This window comes from Orussus abietinus, unplaced genomic scaffold, assembly GCF_000612105.2.
Source record: "Orussus abietinus isolate OABI.00-Male unplaced genomic scaffold, Oabi_2.0 scaffold119, whole genome shotgun sequence".
In the NCBI taxonomy this organism is placed as follows: Eukaryota; Metazoa; Arthropoda; class Insecta; order Hymenoptera; family Orussidae; genus Orussus; species Orussus abietinus.
In genome coordinates this window covers 146,050-162,779 of record NW_019394337.1, presented here as the reverse complement: position 1 = coordinate 162,779, position 16,730 = coordinate 146,050, and the positions used below count along the sequence as shown (strand labels likewise).

The 16,730-nt window shown below is 40.0% G+C and overlaps 2 protein-coding genes across 3 annotated transcripts; both read right to left on the bottom strand.

Annotated features, from left to right (window-relative positions):
• Positions 1-1,056: 1,056 nt before the first annotated feature.
• LOC105697798 (tumor protein D52) lies at positions 1,057-15,986 on the bottom strand. 2 transcript variants are annotated; one of them, XM_012421453.2, is made up of 6 exons: positions 15,752-15,986; positions 7,409-7,536; positions 6,564-6,712; positions 4,216-4,275; positions 1,834-1,996; positions 1,057-1,415 (listed from the first exon to the last, which is right to left on the bottom strand). In XM_012421453.2, exons 1-6 carry the CDS (start codon positions 15,768-15,770, stop codon positions 1,278-1,280), a joined length of 657 nt encoding a protein of 218 aa, XP_012276876.1. In that variant the 5' UTR covers positions 15,771-15,986; the 3' UTR covers positions 1,057-1,277. The 2 variants fall into 2 exon arrangements, with proteins under 2 accessions (XP_012276876.1, XP_012276877.1); XM_012421454.2 differs by lacking the exon at positions 4,216-4,275 and having other exon boundaries at positions 15,752-15,983.
• On the bottom strand, positions 9,389-12,762 carry LOC111673881. Its single transcript, XM_023431824.1, has 2 exons — positions 11,950-12,762; positions 9,389-9,902 (listed from the first exon to the last, which is right to left on the bottom strand). Exon 2 carries the CDS (start codon positions 9,882-9,884, stop codon positions 9,399-9,401), a length of 486 nt encoding a protein of 161 aa, XP_023287592.1. The 5' UTR covers positions 9,885-9,902; positions 11,950-12,762; the 3' UTR covers positions 9,389-9,398.
• Positions 15,987-16,730: the final 744 nt, after the last annotated feature.

The following is a 16,730-nucleotide window of genomic DNA, read 5'->3' as shown; positions in this document are numbered from 1 at the left end:
GCTTCTACTTACCCCTTGCCCGTATTCACAAGACTGGTTATATAAAAATGGACTAACCGCAAATTAGAAACAAGGAAAAGCTCTTTTAGCCTTCCTTTTTAAAGTTATGGCCACGAAGTAGTATAAGGAGATTCAACGCTATGTATGGAAATTGTCCCCACTTTCGGGGTCCAAGATCTACGGATTTTTTCCGATCTAGGGCCGAGAGCGCCCCGAGATGAAATTTTGCAAGTTGAAATTATCGTCTGCTAGGGGGTCTGCTAGTCTTTAGCGCGTTAAAAACATCACGTTATCGTGATGTATATCATGCGCGGATTATCGTTTCGCTATGCGTGCCTTAATTGCAAAATTAAAAGCACGTTAGACCATTTACGTCGGGAAGAAATGTTTTGGTTACGTAAGATTGGAGTTCCCTAATTTTCCGCAAGTAGAGCTCGCATCGTTAGAGTAGCAAAAATCTGAGATCCTGGGTCCCGATTCTGGACTCACTTTCTGTGGAACGGACCATTGGCGTTACGTTTCCTTATACTACTTCATGGTCATGAGTACGTTCACAAATCCAGCACTGACTGTTAAGTAATCTTCCAAACGATACTTATATACCCGCGGTTGCGCAAGCTACAAGAACGGTAGTTCATTCTATACCTTTTAGTCGATACGTCGACCAGGTCTGCATATGCATGCTACTTCTACCGGTGAAATAAATCCCTGATTTTCAATTAAGAAATGACCCAATGTGCACAAAATCAATGGAAAAGAAGGCTCTAAAATGGTGAGGCTCCTAAGGAACCCAGAAGCCCAATGCTCGCAAATTCGTGTCCAATGACAGTCCTGAACTGAACGCCCTGCTTCAGAAGATCGGGGGTTTAAGGTGACACGAAAGTGGCGACAAAAGATGTTTCGTTTATGAAACTTTTCACCAAGCTGGGTGTTCCAAATCGTTTCAAACTTTGCAATGGGAATATGCCGACCCTCATGAAATTTCATTTTTTTTTTATTTCTTTATAGTTATTTAGAAAATTTTCTATAAAAAAAACATATATTCGTGGTATAACGTTTGAAACGATTCGGTACACCCAATTCGGAGAAAAGTTTCATAAACGAAACATCTTTGACCCCACTTTCACGTCGCCTTAATCCTTTCGACTGTACCAAGGCCCCGGATAGTGCCAGAGAAAAGTTGCGAGGCTAAGGTTGTAACAACGAATCCAAGGTCGCGTTCGATCGAGTGAACGTGTTACGGAGAGAACGAAGGTCCGAGGTCCTCCGAAGGGTCTCTAAGAGAGGAGCTTGTCTTCGGGGATGGTGGGGCTGGTTGCCGACAAACCGGATGACACCCGTCTTGCGCCCTCGGACTCTCTTAACGCCTCGTCGAAGCTCTGCGCCGAATTGGACCTCGACGGCACGACTTTAGTCTGAAAAGACAATGGACTCTGTTACTTACGTGCTCGTATAACACATTAAATTCGATCTCATGCAGTCAGCAATCGGATTACTCAAGTTTACAGGCTTTTAGCCCCAGGGTCGAAACGAACTTTCCTTCCGTTTCTTTATCGCTTTACCATGGTCGTGGCCATTTCATTTGAACGTCGAACCGAGCGACGTATTTTGCTTTACACCCACGGTTCAATTCACTCTTAAGAAACCCTTGGATTTGCTCAATTTTTACAACATCCAGTTCTTAGAAAAGTTTCATGAACGATTGAGCTTTCGAACGCCACTTTCACATCCCCTTAAGCATCTGAGCGAAACTACTACAATGACCCCATATTTCATAATAGTGACAATAAATCCGGCAGATTTACGATTCGTTTGGCGGATAGTTTAATTTACCTTGACGTTTTCATAAGCGGAGCCAACTTTCTCCTCGAGAGAACGGAAGCTGTCGGAATTCCGCATCTGGCCCAGTTTCATCGAGATTCCGCTACCGAATCCGCCCAAAATGCTGGTTGTCTTCTCGGCCGTCGTCTTGAATACTGACTCCGTCTTCTGGAATCTGATAAAGGAAAAAGGAACGGTGCCGTTAGTTATCGCAACGATCAATTCTTCTGAAAACAGCAGTTTTGAATGCGCCTACGCGACACGATCTCGAGGTGTCAGAGGGCGATCAAAGTTGATACAGATAGAACGAATAGTGTTCGCAAACTGTTAACCAACATGTGGACCGTTCTGCGAAGGTCTCGCTGAAAGTAATATCGTTGCGGCTGAGTTTCAGTGAATAAACTATTTACATCAATTTAAGGTGATACGAAAGATCAGCCTATATATGAGAGATCAGACCGTTCGAGAAAGTATTCTTCGATTCGTTTCAAATTTTACCACGTGAATATGAAAGCCCTAAGGTAGGTCCTGAAACTAATGAAATTTCATTTTTTTTTTATACAAACATTTGTTTATCTATCATGGACTAGAACCAACGTGACGTGATCCGTGCACGTTTTCGATTTTCTACGCTTCCTGAAAGGCTTAGAATCGAAAATGAAGAATATAAGGACTTAGCTCGAACAATTTAGAATACTAGAGGAATGGAATATTACGGAGTTACATGGAAAAATATGGAAAATACTTTCGCCAACGATTGCACGAACAATGCTGGCTTGTTTCGTGGGTAGCATATATTTTAGAGCAAAAAATTTAGTTGCAGCTGAACGTCACGGATGGCGCCGTTGGTCCACTAGGAGTATCAAAAATCACGAATCCACGGGATTTCCAGTATTACGTCCATCTCTTCGTCATTACTTTACCGAAATGTGACCCAGGGAACGTTTCATTTCGTATAATCCTCAACGGAGAGTGTGACAAACTTCGATATGAATATAAATGTAGGTAATGTGACGCACCAGCTTATATTACCGTTGGAGTATCAAAAATGGTGTTACCCCCAAGAAAGTTATAGATGAATTTCATTTTATCGACGTCGATTAAATTTCTCAATGCTGTTCATGTCACCCTAATGGATGGCTCATATTGCCTCGAAAAAGAGGGAAGTAACCGTTTCATCGTATTTTTTTTAAATGATGAAAAAGCCAACCACTTCGAAAACGGATTCAACAAAACTCAAATCTGACCAGAAGAATGAACAACAAAGTAGGTTGAGGAATAAGTTCCCGCCGGTTTTAACGTAACGTAACGTAACATAATTAAAACGGCGGAAACTTATTCTTCGATCTAATATATTCCTAATTTCAAAGTATACAAGATAATGATCCTTCATGGCATGGAAGACAACCATCACCCCTGAAGAGATCAAAGACAAAAACCCAGACGAAGTCAATGGCTGGAAATCTCCAATTCAAATTAGGATCTCCCTTAAAAAAACGAAGAAACCGACGCGGACAGCTCTATCGAGCACTATTTTCCCAGCAAGACGTCACTTTCTTGAAAAAAAGACATTCTGGTGTCAAACAAATTGTTCTTTACTGCTGGCAACACAATAAATACTAGTGACAAGTGGATCGAAAGAAATTAATTTCCAAACAATGCTCAATTTTCTTGATCTGAGAATTAGTTTTACCTAATCTTTTATTATTTATTACCATTTTATTTTCTGTACACAAGTATCTTGGGATGTAAAGATAATTTACTCCCTTCTAGGGGTGAGAAAGATCGATTTAAAAAATCAATCTTCAAAGAATCGAACGTTCCATTACCGATCATAATTAGCATTACAGAAGCGAAACTTTGTACAAATATTATACAGGGCATAGAGAAGAAAATATTTTGACACTTTTCTAAGTGTATGTATTTACTCCGAAAAAAGAATGTCATTAAACCAAAGAAATATTGTCAGTTCAAAGAATAATTATTTAACTCTAATGAACTCGACAAATCGAATTCGAGTCAAATAATTATTATTGGAATTAACGTAATATTTCTTTGGTTCAATGAATTTTTTTTTTCTCATTGCAGGAAGAACCGGCTAAATCTTATGATAATTATACAATTTGATTATTTGTCTGGATTATAGGGCCGAATATGTTAATCATTCCTCGTAAGCGCAATGTTAAAATTCAATATGAATATCCACGCTTTCGGTATCAAGTATGGATGGGCGGCATTACGGTGTTAATGGCTCGTTAGAGGATTAACCAAGCATTGTCCTAGTATAATTGTTAACGTAATTGAAGCAAAGTCGAAGAGATTATATGCAGAAGAAACGTTGGATGCGTATTGTTAATAAAAGAAAAAAAAAAAAAGATGACATGGAATACTTACAAACTGTTTTCGGAGACGGCCTTGGTGAAGTGACTGAATTTCTGGCCGACGTTTTGACAACTAAATGAAAACCCAACCAAAAGTCAAAGAAGTATGACCTACGGCTTCAACCGATCGTGAATGGAAGAAATGGCAATCGAAACCGTCACCTTGCGTTAGCCTAGCTAAACTGAAATAAAAATGTGTGACCGACTTTGCATACAGTACACCCAGATAGCAGAGTAACGCTCAATTACGTTAAAATTACGTTAATCCTTTGGCTACTAAAGGCGTCCGACGTTTCGTCCAATTTCGTCTACGCGCATTAACGAATTTCGCCCATATGTCAAAAGGGTTAAAATTGCGTGAACATTCGGTGGATATTGATCGCAGTCTATAAAAAAAAACTGAAAAGTGACAGGTTTTTCATTTGACGTCCTTACTCGAGTAGGAACGTCGACGCATCGCATATTGTGTACTTCAAATAGACGAGGAAAGTATCTTACGAATAAAATAACAGTTCAATGAGTCTGTTTCTTATTTTCTTGACCGGAAATTAGTAATGAGAATATTTATTAAACCAAATTTGTTGTGGCTTTCGAGAATGACCCGCGTCCATCGTCGCCAGGAGGCCGACTTTTCGCAAACGTTGCAGTTCGCTTCATCGGGGCAGACCCTGATGAAATATGGAAACATTTCGAAAGCCACGATCAATTTAAGGAACAACTCGGAAGCTTGAAATCTCAAATCTTAATTAATTCGATTGCGGTGGTGTTCCAATATATAAAAAGCGTTGCGTGTCTCACAGGACTACGATAACTCGGTGTCTATCGTTGACGAGTCCTGGGTTTCTTCGACATGGAAAATTCGTCCTTCTATATCCTTACTTCCGTGGGTTTGGAGAGAATGCGATTACTAAAAATCTCGAATTCGTATGCAGATGGTAGTAAATTACCCATCCTTTTTTTTAACACGTTTTGTCTAGTTCCTATGTAGTCTGGTTACTAGCCAGCTTTAGCGTTCCAACTCTATCTAGTAACCGCCAAATTTAACTGACTAGAAACTAGACCAAATTGCTCCTGCATATTGTTATGTAACGAAAAAAACACGTCATTGGACAAATTTCTAGGATGCTATCGAAAGGACGTCATTGAACTATGGAATATGAATCGTCACTTTCGCGTCACACTTACATCTTTGATTTGCAAATTTCAACATAATTTTGGACTGAAAAGTCCCATGCATATCACGTACCCTGCTACCTGGGATACCAATGAAATCGCCTTAAAGCGCCAAACATCCATGCCCTTGTATGTACAAATTTCGAAATTCCATGCACTTTTCTTAAAGTTACGTGTTTCCCTTTCTGAACAAGAGGAATGATGCTAGATTTTGGACCTTACCTGAGTAATGGTAAAGTTTGGGCCAAGTAACGATATAACCCGAGTAAATAGTTACGGATTCTGTATAAATGTGTAAGTAGATACCAAAATATGAAAAAAGGATTCGTTGTTTCCGAAAGTAGTAACGAAATCTTATATAACGATTTTACTGGATGCAGGGTCATTTGAACAAGTAGGTTCAAATAACCCTACATCTTTCCCAGGTTTACGTTTTGCCCTCACGTGCGATATTTCATTTGCGCAACAACTTGATTCACCGATAAAAGAAAAAAAACATCAGTCAAAGAGACATTAAATTAATTACTTGCGATTAATTCGTGTCAGAACGCAAACTATTTAGTTGGCGAACCTGAGCGGAGGACCATATAAATATGTTGTAATCACCGAAGCAACTGAACCGTCATGAAATGTGAACAAATGATTTTGATAACTGAATAACAAATATGGCGGCCGTGGCAATTCAAAGGTGTACCGCTCTTATCGGAAACCCCTGCAGTTTAGATATCAATCGTTACATCTTAGGTCGAAAACTATCTTAAACGGTCGGAGGGTGATACTGCATTTTGATTCAACGACTACTTAGGTATACCGATTCCGTCTACCATGGTACTTTTAAGGGGATGTGAAAGTGGCATCCAAGGAGTCAATCGTTCGTGAAACTTTTCTCCGAACCGAGGGATCCGAATCGTTTCAAAGTTTACAACGTGTATTTGGAGGTTACAAGGAAGGTTTTGACCCTCGTAAAATTTCATTTTTTATACGAAAATTAAAAAAAAGGAATGTCAGGACCTTTCTTATAGTTTCTATATTAACCCTGAAACGTTCGAAACGATTCGTTACCCCCCAATTCGGGGAAAAGTTTCATACACGAGACATCTTTAACGCCACTTTTCCATCACCTTAACGATCGGTTCGTGCGACATATCGGACAAAATAGCGGAAAAATTGAATCGACTCGGTACGTACACTTGGCTCTCTTTGACATTTCGAAGGCCCTGGTTGACGTCCTCGCTGAGCTCCTTCCAGACGGTGATTCCCAGTTTTCTCTTCAGGTCCTGCGAGACCCTCACTTTGTTGGCCAGGACGTGCCTCAAAGTTTGGATTTCTTCTTCAACCTACAACCATGCTACGATTACGAAAAGAAGTAATGCTTGATATATCATTTTGTCCGCGTCTATTATCTTCCCCATTGTTGCGCATACTCCCGAACTAACGTGTACATTAACCATGCGTTGGCGAACAATATTCGCTCGATACAATTTTCATGCGAATCGCTTCAAACTTTCGCAAGATATTTCTTTTTAAATTATCCAAGTTGGCGTGGAGGGATTTTGCGGTTTAATGCTGCTTTTGCTAGACATTTTTATACAAAATAGTTTGGGAAACGTCGAAATACTTGTCAATTATGTCTCGTTCCGTAAAGATTAATATTTGACAAATACCCTACGTACCGACTTAGAAAACGTTATACGGAAACGGGAAATGCTTGGGTCTCCGTTCGATTTGAAAAACAGTGCCCATAATCGATGCATCGTAGCAAACATTACGGGAAAAGATGAGGCAACGAAACTGCTCCATGGTCGGGAATGTGTTTAAAAGAGAAAACATTTACTTGTCCTTATATATTGGAATAACAAAATCCCATCGATACAAATTCTATTCGATTTTCATTCAATGGTAAAAAAAAAAAATATGTCGAAACACCGCAACGATTTTTGGACCCTCGTCACGGGGTAACGTGGCGTAACCGTCAACTAATCTAGAACTCGTACCGATTCGCGTTTCTTTCGCGTTCGGTTCCGAAAGAATACCTTGGCGAGCTCGTCGCTCCATTCCTCCTTCTGGCGCTCCTGCTCCTCGAGAGACAGACCCTGCAGCTCGTTGGCCACGTTGTCGGCCGATGGGGACAGCGAGCCCGAGCGAAGGGAGGCGTCCTCTCCTGCAACGAGAAGACGAGGACTGGAGAAGGTACCCGAGTAAGCTACCCGGAATGTTACTTTTTTTTATTCATACCCAGATTCACAATACGTCATAATACATCATACGATAAGGACCGACATTTGAGAGCTGAACATTTATGGAACATTTAACAGGACATTGTATCGAATTAGTTAATGCTACAAATGTCACCTAAATATGACGTTACTTCGCGTTCCCGTTTCCTTGACGTCATGACTCAAATACGAGCTCCGGACGTGGCAATTGTTTATCGGCAATGCGCGAGAGAAATTTAGGTGTACGGGGGCGGACGAACATTGAGACATCGCATGTACTTTGCTTCATATTTAAGTATTTTTGGTTGGCGATTGCGTTCCGCAGATATGAGTTATGAAGAGGACTCGTTTCATGATATCTTATGAGGCAAATTTCATGCAAATTGTCATCACTTTGTCTATCCGGGTATACGGTAGACTTCCGTATAACGCGGTTAATATGTTCCGCGTTATATGAAATCGTGCCGTACGGAAATTTTTCATGGAATTTTTCACGGGAATGCCCTTCGAAGTTCAAGTTAAAGAGTAATAAATGTCATTGAAAAATATGAATCGCAGAGTTTCATTTACTTCCAGCTACAAATATTTACGTATAATTTCCTGGGAGTTCCACGTGATTTGGTCCGAATCAGGGCCGATATTTCATTGATCCAACCGAGGGGGTATTTCCTCAGAAAATCATCGATTTCAATGTGAAATCAGCTGGAAATCAGCTGGAAATCCCTGAAAATGATTGAAATTCCCCGAAAGACCGTCACGGTTTTAAGGCCGAACGTCCCTTGCTCCCGAACGTATTGTTGTTCATCACATGAAACCAAAGGCAACAGGTTCTCAAAGAAAGGAAATCACGGATCGTATAGCTCGAAACCATGGGAAAATCGACTGGAAATCGTTGGAAATCACCGAAACGTTGTCCAAATTTGAAGGTCGAACGTTTCGCGATACTAAATCGTATTGTTCTTTATCATATGAAATGAGAGGCAATCGGCTCTCAAAGAAGGAAATGGTTTTCGCTAATTTCCAAGTGAACAGCCCCACGGAATTTGGAATGTCGGTACACTCGAGGAAAATTTCTAGAAAAAGAGAAGACAATTTCACGCTCCGATTCGATCGTTTCTTCGGATAAAACGGTTGAACGTCATTTTCTTGCACAAATTCGTACGATTTCTGCAAAGTAACGGAGGAATTAACGTTTTCCTCGTATTACTTTCTAAACCATTAGCCGGGACTACTTATTGTTAGCCCCCTTGTAGCCTTCTTTCGTTTATCGTGCTCTTCCTCGGTTGCGTTCGTTTTTTTACGTTTGCAGGGCTGTCATTGTCGTTTGGAGTAACCGTTCGATAATACTTAATTTAATTATCAACTGACGGGGAATTATTTGCAAGCCTCCGCCTTTGCTCTTGCTCATTCTAATATACCTAGGCTGTTAAAAAAAAAATGCATAAAATTCATACACTTTGAATACACAAGGTTGGAGCAAAATTATAAATTTGACGTGCTAGTAGTGAATCGGTATAGATTTATTACAAAATTCTTATTAAACTTACAATTTTGTAACATTAGAATTTTATAACAAAAGTATACCAATTCATAATTATGACATAAAACGTATAATTTAACGACAGCCTTCCGTGCTAAAAGTGAATGGACCTTTACGCATCGGGAAACTCGGCAGAGTCCCGAACAGTTCCGAATACTTAACGCCAAAGTTCGGCCCTTGAATTCGTGAAGATATGAACTTCTCAATTCAGGGAACTCATCGTGGATCCACGTTCGGCACAACGGCTCAACGTTCCGTATCGTAGTTTTAAGAATAGGGAGCCCAACCTTTAACGAGCTCCAAGAACTTTTTGTAGTTCTGGCTGTTGGTGATCTTAGCCAGATACGGCTTGGACAGGTTCTGAAAGATGACCCTGACCGATCTCCTCCTTTTCGGACGCGAGTTCCCCTCGGACTGCAGAAATTCCGCCTCGACGGCGCAGCCGGCGTCGTCGACGACGATTTCCTCGATGTCGCCATTCGAGTCGCGCCAGCAGTGGACGACTATCTCGTCGCTGTCGCTGAGCTCGTCGATGTCGTCGAAACTCGGCGTGGCCGCTATCTGGGAATAGTAGACGTCCTCCTCGTACTCCAAGGACTCGAGCTCGTTCTCGAGCTCGTTCTCGAGCTCGTTCTCGTTCTCGCTGGGACAGTCCTGGTCGTGGTCCGAGCTCGTTTTCCCACTTCCGGGAGCTCGCAAACCGAGTTCCTCCGTTCGACTCTTCTTCGAAGGTTCCGCCATCATGCCCGGCATTATTTTCACTTTCTACGACTTCGAGGCGATTCAAACGTTATACTCCGAGAACTAAATTGCATCGAACCAAAGAAATACTTTACTTTTTCGGACAATAACCATTTCGCTCGAATAAACTTGAATAAATTAGATGCAACATTTATTGGAATTAACGAGATATTTCTTTCGTTCGACGTAATTTCATTTCTCAGGGTAGAACGTTCGCGCACTTATGCGGCGACGCGAATGTTCCGTGTATCCACGACCTGCATTCACTCGTCGAGCCAATCACCGACTGCCCCGATATTTCCGGAAATATCATTTATCGTTAAACACAAGGTGACGACGAGTTGAGGCACGATTTGTAAAAATTATTGGAACCTTCTTCATTTTCTTTTACATTTAAGGTGAAGCGAAACGCATCGAGAAATTTCATCGACGTCGGTAAAAAAAAGACAACCGATATTCCATCTGAAATAGAGCGACGTTACCGACTTTACGTTCATGTTGACGTCTAATACACTTTATGTTGAGAATTCTACGAAATCGTATGTACGCTGTACGTAATTTTAGTAGAATAATTACGAATGAAATCAAGAGAAATTCAATAAATCTCCTGGATTCAGGAATTTTAATGCTTTAATGGATCAATGGCGCCATCTGGGGAGACGTTCTAACGTCGGAATCTATTTATCGATACAAAAAATAGGACAGTTTAATAGCCATCGCGCACGTTACAGGAGAAACTTTTAAGTTACAGGAAATTATTAGATTTTATTAACCCTTTGACTGCGAAAAGCATACACTGGATATTCCAGAAGTTGTAGCAATCCCCGAAGGTGGTGGGAGTAGATGATGTTTGAAAACGAAAGTTCCTTCGCCATTTTTTCCTATAACGATCGATTACGCGCGTGATCACCACGGACATTAAAAGTAAGACTTTCAAGTTAGAGAAAAGTATTAGACTTCGTTAACCCTTTGACTGCGAAAAGCATATAAAGAGGGTTCCAGAGATTGTAGCAATTCCTGAAACCGATGAGAGGTGATGGCGTACGAAGCCAAAAGTTCCTTTACCATTTTTATTTTCTAAAATGATTATTTCCCGAGTTATTAATCGTTAAAGTTGACACTTTGGCCTAGACCAAACTCAAATTGGCGTCGAGCTCTCATATTTCGATCGATATACAGTTACGGAAGAGTCCGATATGAGAAACGAAAGTATCAGGACAATTGTCCAACGATTTAGAACCCTCTGGTAATCGAGAAACTCGCATTTGAACGAAATAAAGGCAAAAAAAAGTGTCTTTTGCACTTGTATACTACAACGAAGGTAACACGAGGTCTCGGAGAGGAGATTTAGTTGGCACCGAAATCACAGATGGCGCAGTGGCCCTCTGCAGTCACTTAGGGGACACCAGAAACCATAAATCCATAAGATTTCTGGAGATTTACTTCGATTTTTTTTATAATTATTGTACAGAAACGATATATGGAGTATGCCGTTTGGTACAACACACCTGTTAATGCGAACATCGATAACGCAGGTATTTCGAAAAATCATTTTTATCGACATTAATCAAATTTCTCGACGCGCTTCACTTCATCTTAATACCGTGTTAATAGAAGTTTCACATTAAAAACTAATCTTATCACCATACACGTGAAATTCCGCACGCCGGGAGATTTATCGATCAAAGTACAGTGACGAAAATGATGAAAAAGGTGGTCAAGACTATTCGTCTGCCTGAACGTGAAATCGTTGCATTTTAATATCATATTTCATCACTTTTACTTAAAATTTTTAATTATTCGGAAGAAAAAATGTGAAGAATGAAAAATTAAACACGAAGACCACCTTAACAAAATGTATACATATTTAAAGTAAAGTTCTTCCAACTTTTTTTTTAATGACATATTTTATTGTTGTTTTGCACATCTTTTTGGTTCTAAAACTACGTTGCTAAGTGTAAAACTGTACGCGCGTTAGGCATGAGAAGTGCTAAAAAAGGAATGTACATATGGTAAAAAAAGATCTTTAATGAGAAATAATTTCTTCCTCGTTCAAAAGGGCGATCATTGGACCAACCACGTGCATTGCGAAGATATCTTGCTTCATTTTACTCGTACATCAAGAACAGCAGACATCCGCAGCCAATTCTTTTCAATTTCGACGAACAATTGTATAAGCTAAAGATTCTCGTTTGAAACTTGGCGGAATATCACGAGATTCATAACTTTCTCGGTAATTGAAAATAAAATGTAAGAATACCTCATTGGAATAAAGGAATAATTCCACGCGATATTTAAAACTTTTCAACCGATATAAAATAAACTTTAAGAGTCATTGGAAATTGGAAAGAGACGATTCTTTAAAAAATCACCTCTACTTAAACCCGGCAAAATTTTCGTTTTTAAAGACCGATGCCAGTAATTCGTCCGGGGGTCAATTTTAGATCGACGTACGGAACCGCACATAACAATTACGCTTCCGTCCTTTTGGCAATAAATATCCGAGTCACTCCTCTACCCGAACTGGCAATCGACAATCCCAAAATACAAATTTCATTCCAAGTTTCGGTCAGCCTTTTCCTTATTTTCGCCCCGGTGCAATGGCGAGGATTAAGTTTAACCGCCCCGACCGGTCACGCACTTCGGAAATAATCCCTCGGCACTTAGCAACGAAAGGTTAGGGGAGAAATGGGCACTCGATCCGCACTCGAAACTGCGTTACAGAGAAATCACATATCGGCGTTAGCGGCAGCCGAGCAAACGTGTCGCGCGATTCGCAATTGGTTCGCGGTCCTCGGCACGGATGGCGCGACTGTCGGTCGGCCACGTACCAGGAAAGAAATCGGAATGCCACGAGAGGGAGGAACGGTCCCCACTCTTCCACGCATTTCCACGGGTTCTCCGCTCTCCTCGTTCAAGGTGCTTCGACATGGCGCGATACTTCTACGACCGGCAAGGCCCGCTTTTTTTCTCCCACCCATCAAATAAGCGATACACGGTTTGTTCTCGCGAGTCAAGAATATTGCAACTGCATCCCTTCTTACCGAAATGAACCAACGACGCCATCTGTGACGTTTAGCTTCGACTAAATTTTTCCGCTAAAATACGTCTTACCCCCGGGACAAGCCAGCATTCTCTTGCAATCGTTGGTGAAAGGATTTTCCATATTTTTCTATCCGATGCTGTAATATTCCATTTTTATGGTATACGTTATAACCGTTTCCAAAATATTTAAAATCAAAATTACACGTTTTGTTCCCATAATGAAATAACGGAATGCAAATATTTGTCGTATTTTTTTATACAATATGAAGGATCCAATAATAAATATTGTGTAAAAAATGTACTTTTATTATATGTTTATAAATTAAAAAATATAACAACTAAATATGTCCAAATGAAATCTACGAGACATCTTAGAAAATCTGTCGGTCGAGATATTTAGCAAAGATAGGAAGAAAATATTTAGAAATTATTCCGTGCTCCTAGGGATATTTCACTTAACTGCAAGATAAACGGAAGTCCTAGCGTATTCAAAATTCCTCTCCCAAAATTAATAATTTTCAACTTTAAGAACATGATTGTATAAAACAGAAATGACGCACAAGTGGTATCAATAATTATCCTGACATAGAATTAACCGTCGACTTGGTTTTTTGCGTAAATAAAAAATCCCCTGAAAAACCATGTCGTAATTTCAATAGTTTATCATACAGTAAACCTGTTTTGAGGTTAACTCGGTTTCTCGATAAGATTCACGTACACGAGTGGACGTAAATTCTTTTTCTCCTTATGTTGGCAATATCATATAGTTGGTAGCCGATTTATTAGTTACGCTATAACTTCTCTCGTATTTCAGATTCAACCCTTAATATTAAAATAAAAAATAAAAATCAAAAATTAAAATTCATGAGCGTCACGTTCTTCCTTAGGGCCTACATAATCACACAATGAAGTTTCCATCGATTCGATGTACCCAGGGTGGAGAAAAGTTTTATAGATATTTTCACGTTTTACATGTATACGATGACCCTTTCTTATCGCCTTATCATGGAAACCTGATGATAAATTCATTCAATATCTTAAGTCCAAAAATAGCATCAATTCGATGTCATTTTTACACGTCTGCACGTTTGAGGTATAATTATTTGCAAAGGTAATCATTTTTCTGTTGTCCATACACCGAGATGACTTCTAAAAAACAGAGTGCTGGCCTGTCTTCAAGTATTTCACATTTACTGGAGCAAGTAACATTATTTTCACTGCGATGTATTATTCTGCCTGTACACATATTTAATTGAAATATGCTCAACCCACAAACCAAACTTATCTCTTGTAGAAAGCATACATTAAATACCAAATATAGAATAAGAAGGCTGTTGAGAATTTTTTTATTTATCAAAATAATGTCCATAAAGCTGTCATTGCCACTTTAGCGCAATTCAATAAAATTTGTTGCAAAATTTATTACTAATTTATCACTACTTTATTGACCGTCAAAATACATTTCTGTTGTTGATCGATTTAATGTTCGAGTAGGTAAAATTAATAAAAAAAAGTGCCTACATGTCGTGTTCACTCCAACTGATTTCATATAAATAGTTTCTACCGATACCGAGTAAAGATCGAGGCCAAAAGTATTTGGTATCAAAATGAAAGTATCAACTGTATAGTTATATTCACTTATACCAGGTTATCTTCAAGTGTGATAGATCAAATGGAAACGAAAACGAGTCAAAGGAGGTTACTCGGTGGAATCGTCGAACGATATCCTATGGGTCAATTTGAATATTCTTTGCTCAAAAGTATTTTTCATCTTCCATCGTATTTTATGTCATAGTAATACAATGTATCGGAGGGTCCAGGATCTACTAGTGCCATTAATGTGAAGCAGAACACGTAAAGAAATATGATCGTTAGGAAAAAAAATTCTTCTAAATACCCACGTTACCGACGTTCGTATTTATATCGATAGCTGTGTCAAATTGTATTGAGTTTTGTCCGAAATGGCATAGATTTTAGGGGCATACTCTATGGTTTACTTCCGGACAATAATTATAAAGAAATTGAAGTAAAACTCCAGAAATCTTCTGGATTCGTGGTTTTTGATGCCCTAAGTGACTGTAAAGGGCCACTCTGTGCCATCTGTGATTTTAGGGGCAACTAAATTTTCTCTCAAAGATCTCGCATTACCTTTGCTTTAGCATAAAAACGCATAAGGCACTTCTTTTGCCTTTATTCCATTCAAATGCGAGTATATCAATTACAAGAATGTTTTAAATCGTTGAATAATTGTCCTGATACTTTCGTTTCTCATGCCAGAGCCATCGATAACTGAATGTCAATTGAAATATGAGAGCTCGATGCCATGTCGGTTCTAATCTAAGCTAAGTAAAAACAATTTGTTCTGAAAATCCAAATTTTCAAAGTGTCGGAATAATTCCTAGGTGCTCGCGAATCAAGGGTCAAAGTTTTGGATGGTTCGGTCCAATACCCTTAAAAAAAAGTGTCTTATTCGAATCTACTGATTTGAGGGGCGTTTCATTTCACCTTAAGACAAGATAACGTAGAAAGCTGAGAAACTAAAACACACATTTCTTAAGCGAATTACCAAAAGTTCTTTTTAAAGAACATTCAAATTGACCCTGTGCAACATCTGGACTTTGAAAGGTTCAAGAATCTGACAACCTGGTTAGCTAGGTGAGCGCGAAAGAAGTTAGAGGTTATTAGAAAAGTAGCGACAAGATTCGGCAACATAGCACGTCAAAATGCCGAAAACTGATCTGAAATCGAAGTCCAATAAGAAAACATGCGAATGACAGGCCCACAAGTATTCGGGATTCGATAACGAAGCGAAATCACTCAGGTCGAGAACTCACCTGTTGGTACGTTGTCCATTTTGGCCGGAGACCAGATCACTGGCTTTCGTTAGATTCCTTTAGAATTCCTGGAGAGTGGACAGATCGCGTTCGGTCACTTTTACACGACTTCCTGCGAGTACTACAAATATGTACGAGCTCCCTTCCGTCTACTGAGAATCGATGTCTTCTGGATCGCCCGAGCAACAGTAAGGCACCATCTTTAATCTCAAGCGATTTCAAGCAAAAAAGGTGTTCGTGGCTCACTCTGACGGTCACGGTATCTTTGGCGAGAGCGCTCACCTCTCACACTTTCATCTCACGTGAGTTTATAATCCGAGGCAGCTGCCGGTTCGTCGCCGGGCCGGACCCGGCTTCGCCCAATCCGGGAGCTGAATCGCGGTCAGGGGTCACGATATATAGGTGTAACACATTCCTGACAGAGATGAGTTGCGCCTCCACTAAGGGGTAACAGATGGCAAGTATGTACATACGTTAGCTGCCCCGCCGACCACCAGGGGACAGCACAGGACGCTATCGTATGGCGCGTTAGCATTATTTTTGCCCGATTTATTCTGTTAATGATAAATAAAACACTATAGACGTTATCACAATACTTATTATTGAACCCATTTGGTGTATATAAACTTTCTTTTATTACAGCTTTGATAGAGCACACATTTTTGGCGGTAATTCCGTCGTTAGACTTTTTACTTCTTCTACTACTTATATAACTACACGGCGGACTAAGGTGTATTTGCACGTTGTCCTATCGGAGCGCCGCTTGCGGCGTTTGCCCGAACCGTGTATGCCGTTGTCCTAGGTGCTTACGCCACAATCGCGCGACCTTGCCCGTGAGCAATCTTCCAACTCATCTCTGGGTGTCAATTACGGAAAGTAAATTCAGCGAAAATATGAAAAATAAGTAGCTGACGGTACTCTTTGAGTATATGGACACAGCCCAGGGTCCCATCATAGACGAGGGTCTGCAATTCAAGGT

Excerpts from the sequence above, each read along its gene's own strand:
- LOC111673881 (XM_023431824.1), bottom strand. The coding sequence starts at position 9,884 with ATGCCGGGCATGATGGCGGAACCTTCGAAGAAGAGTCGAACGGAGGAA.
- LOC105697798 (XM_012421453.2), bottom strand. Across the intron at positions 1,997-4,215 it reads GCCGTCTCCGAAAACAGTTT|ATTCCAGAAGACGGAGTCAG; the intron begins GTAAGTATTCCA and ends TTCCTTTATCAG. Across the intron at positions 1,416-1,833 it reads CCGCTTATGAAAACGTCAAG|ACTAAAGTCGTGCCGTCGAG; the intron begins GTAAATTAAACT and ends TTGTCTTTTCAG.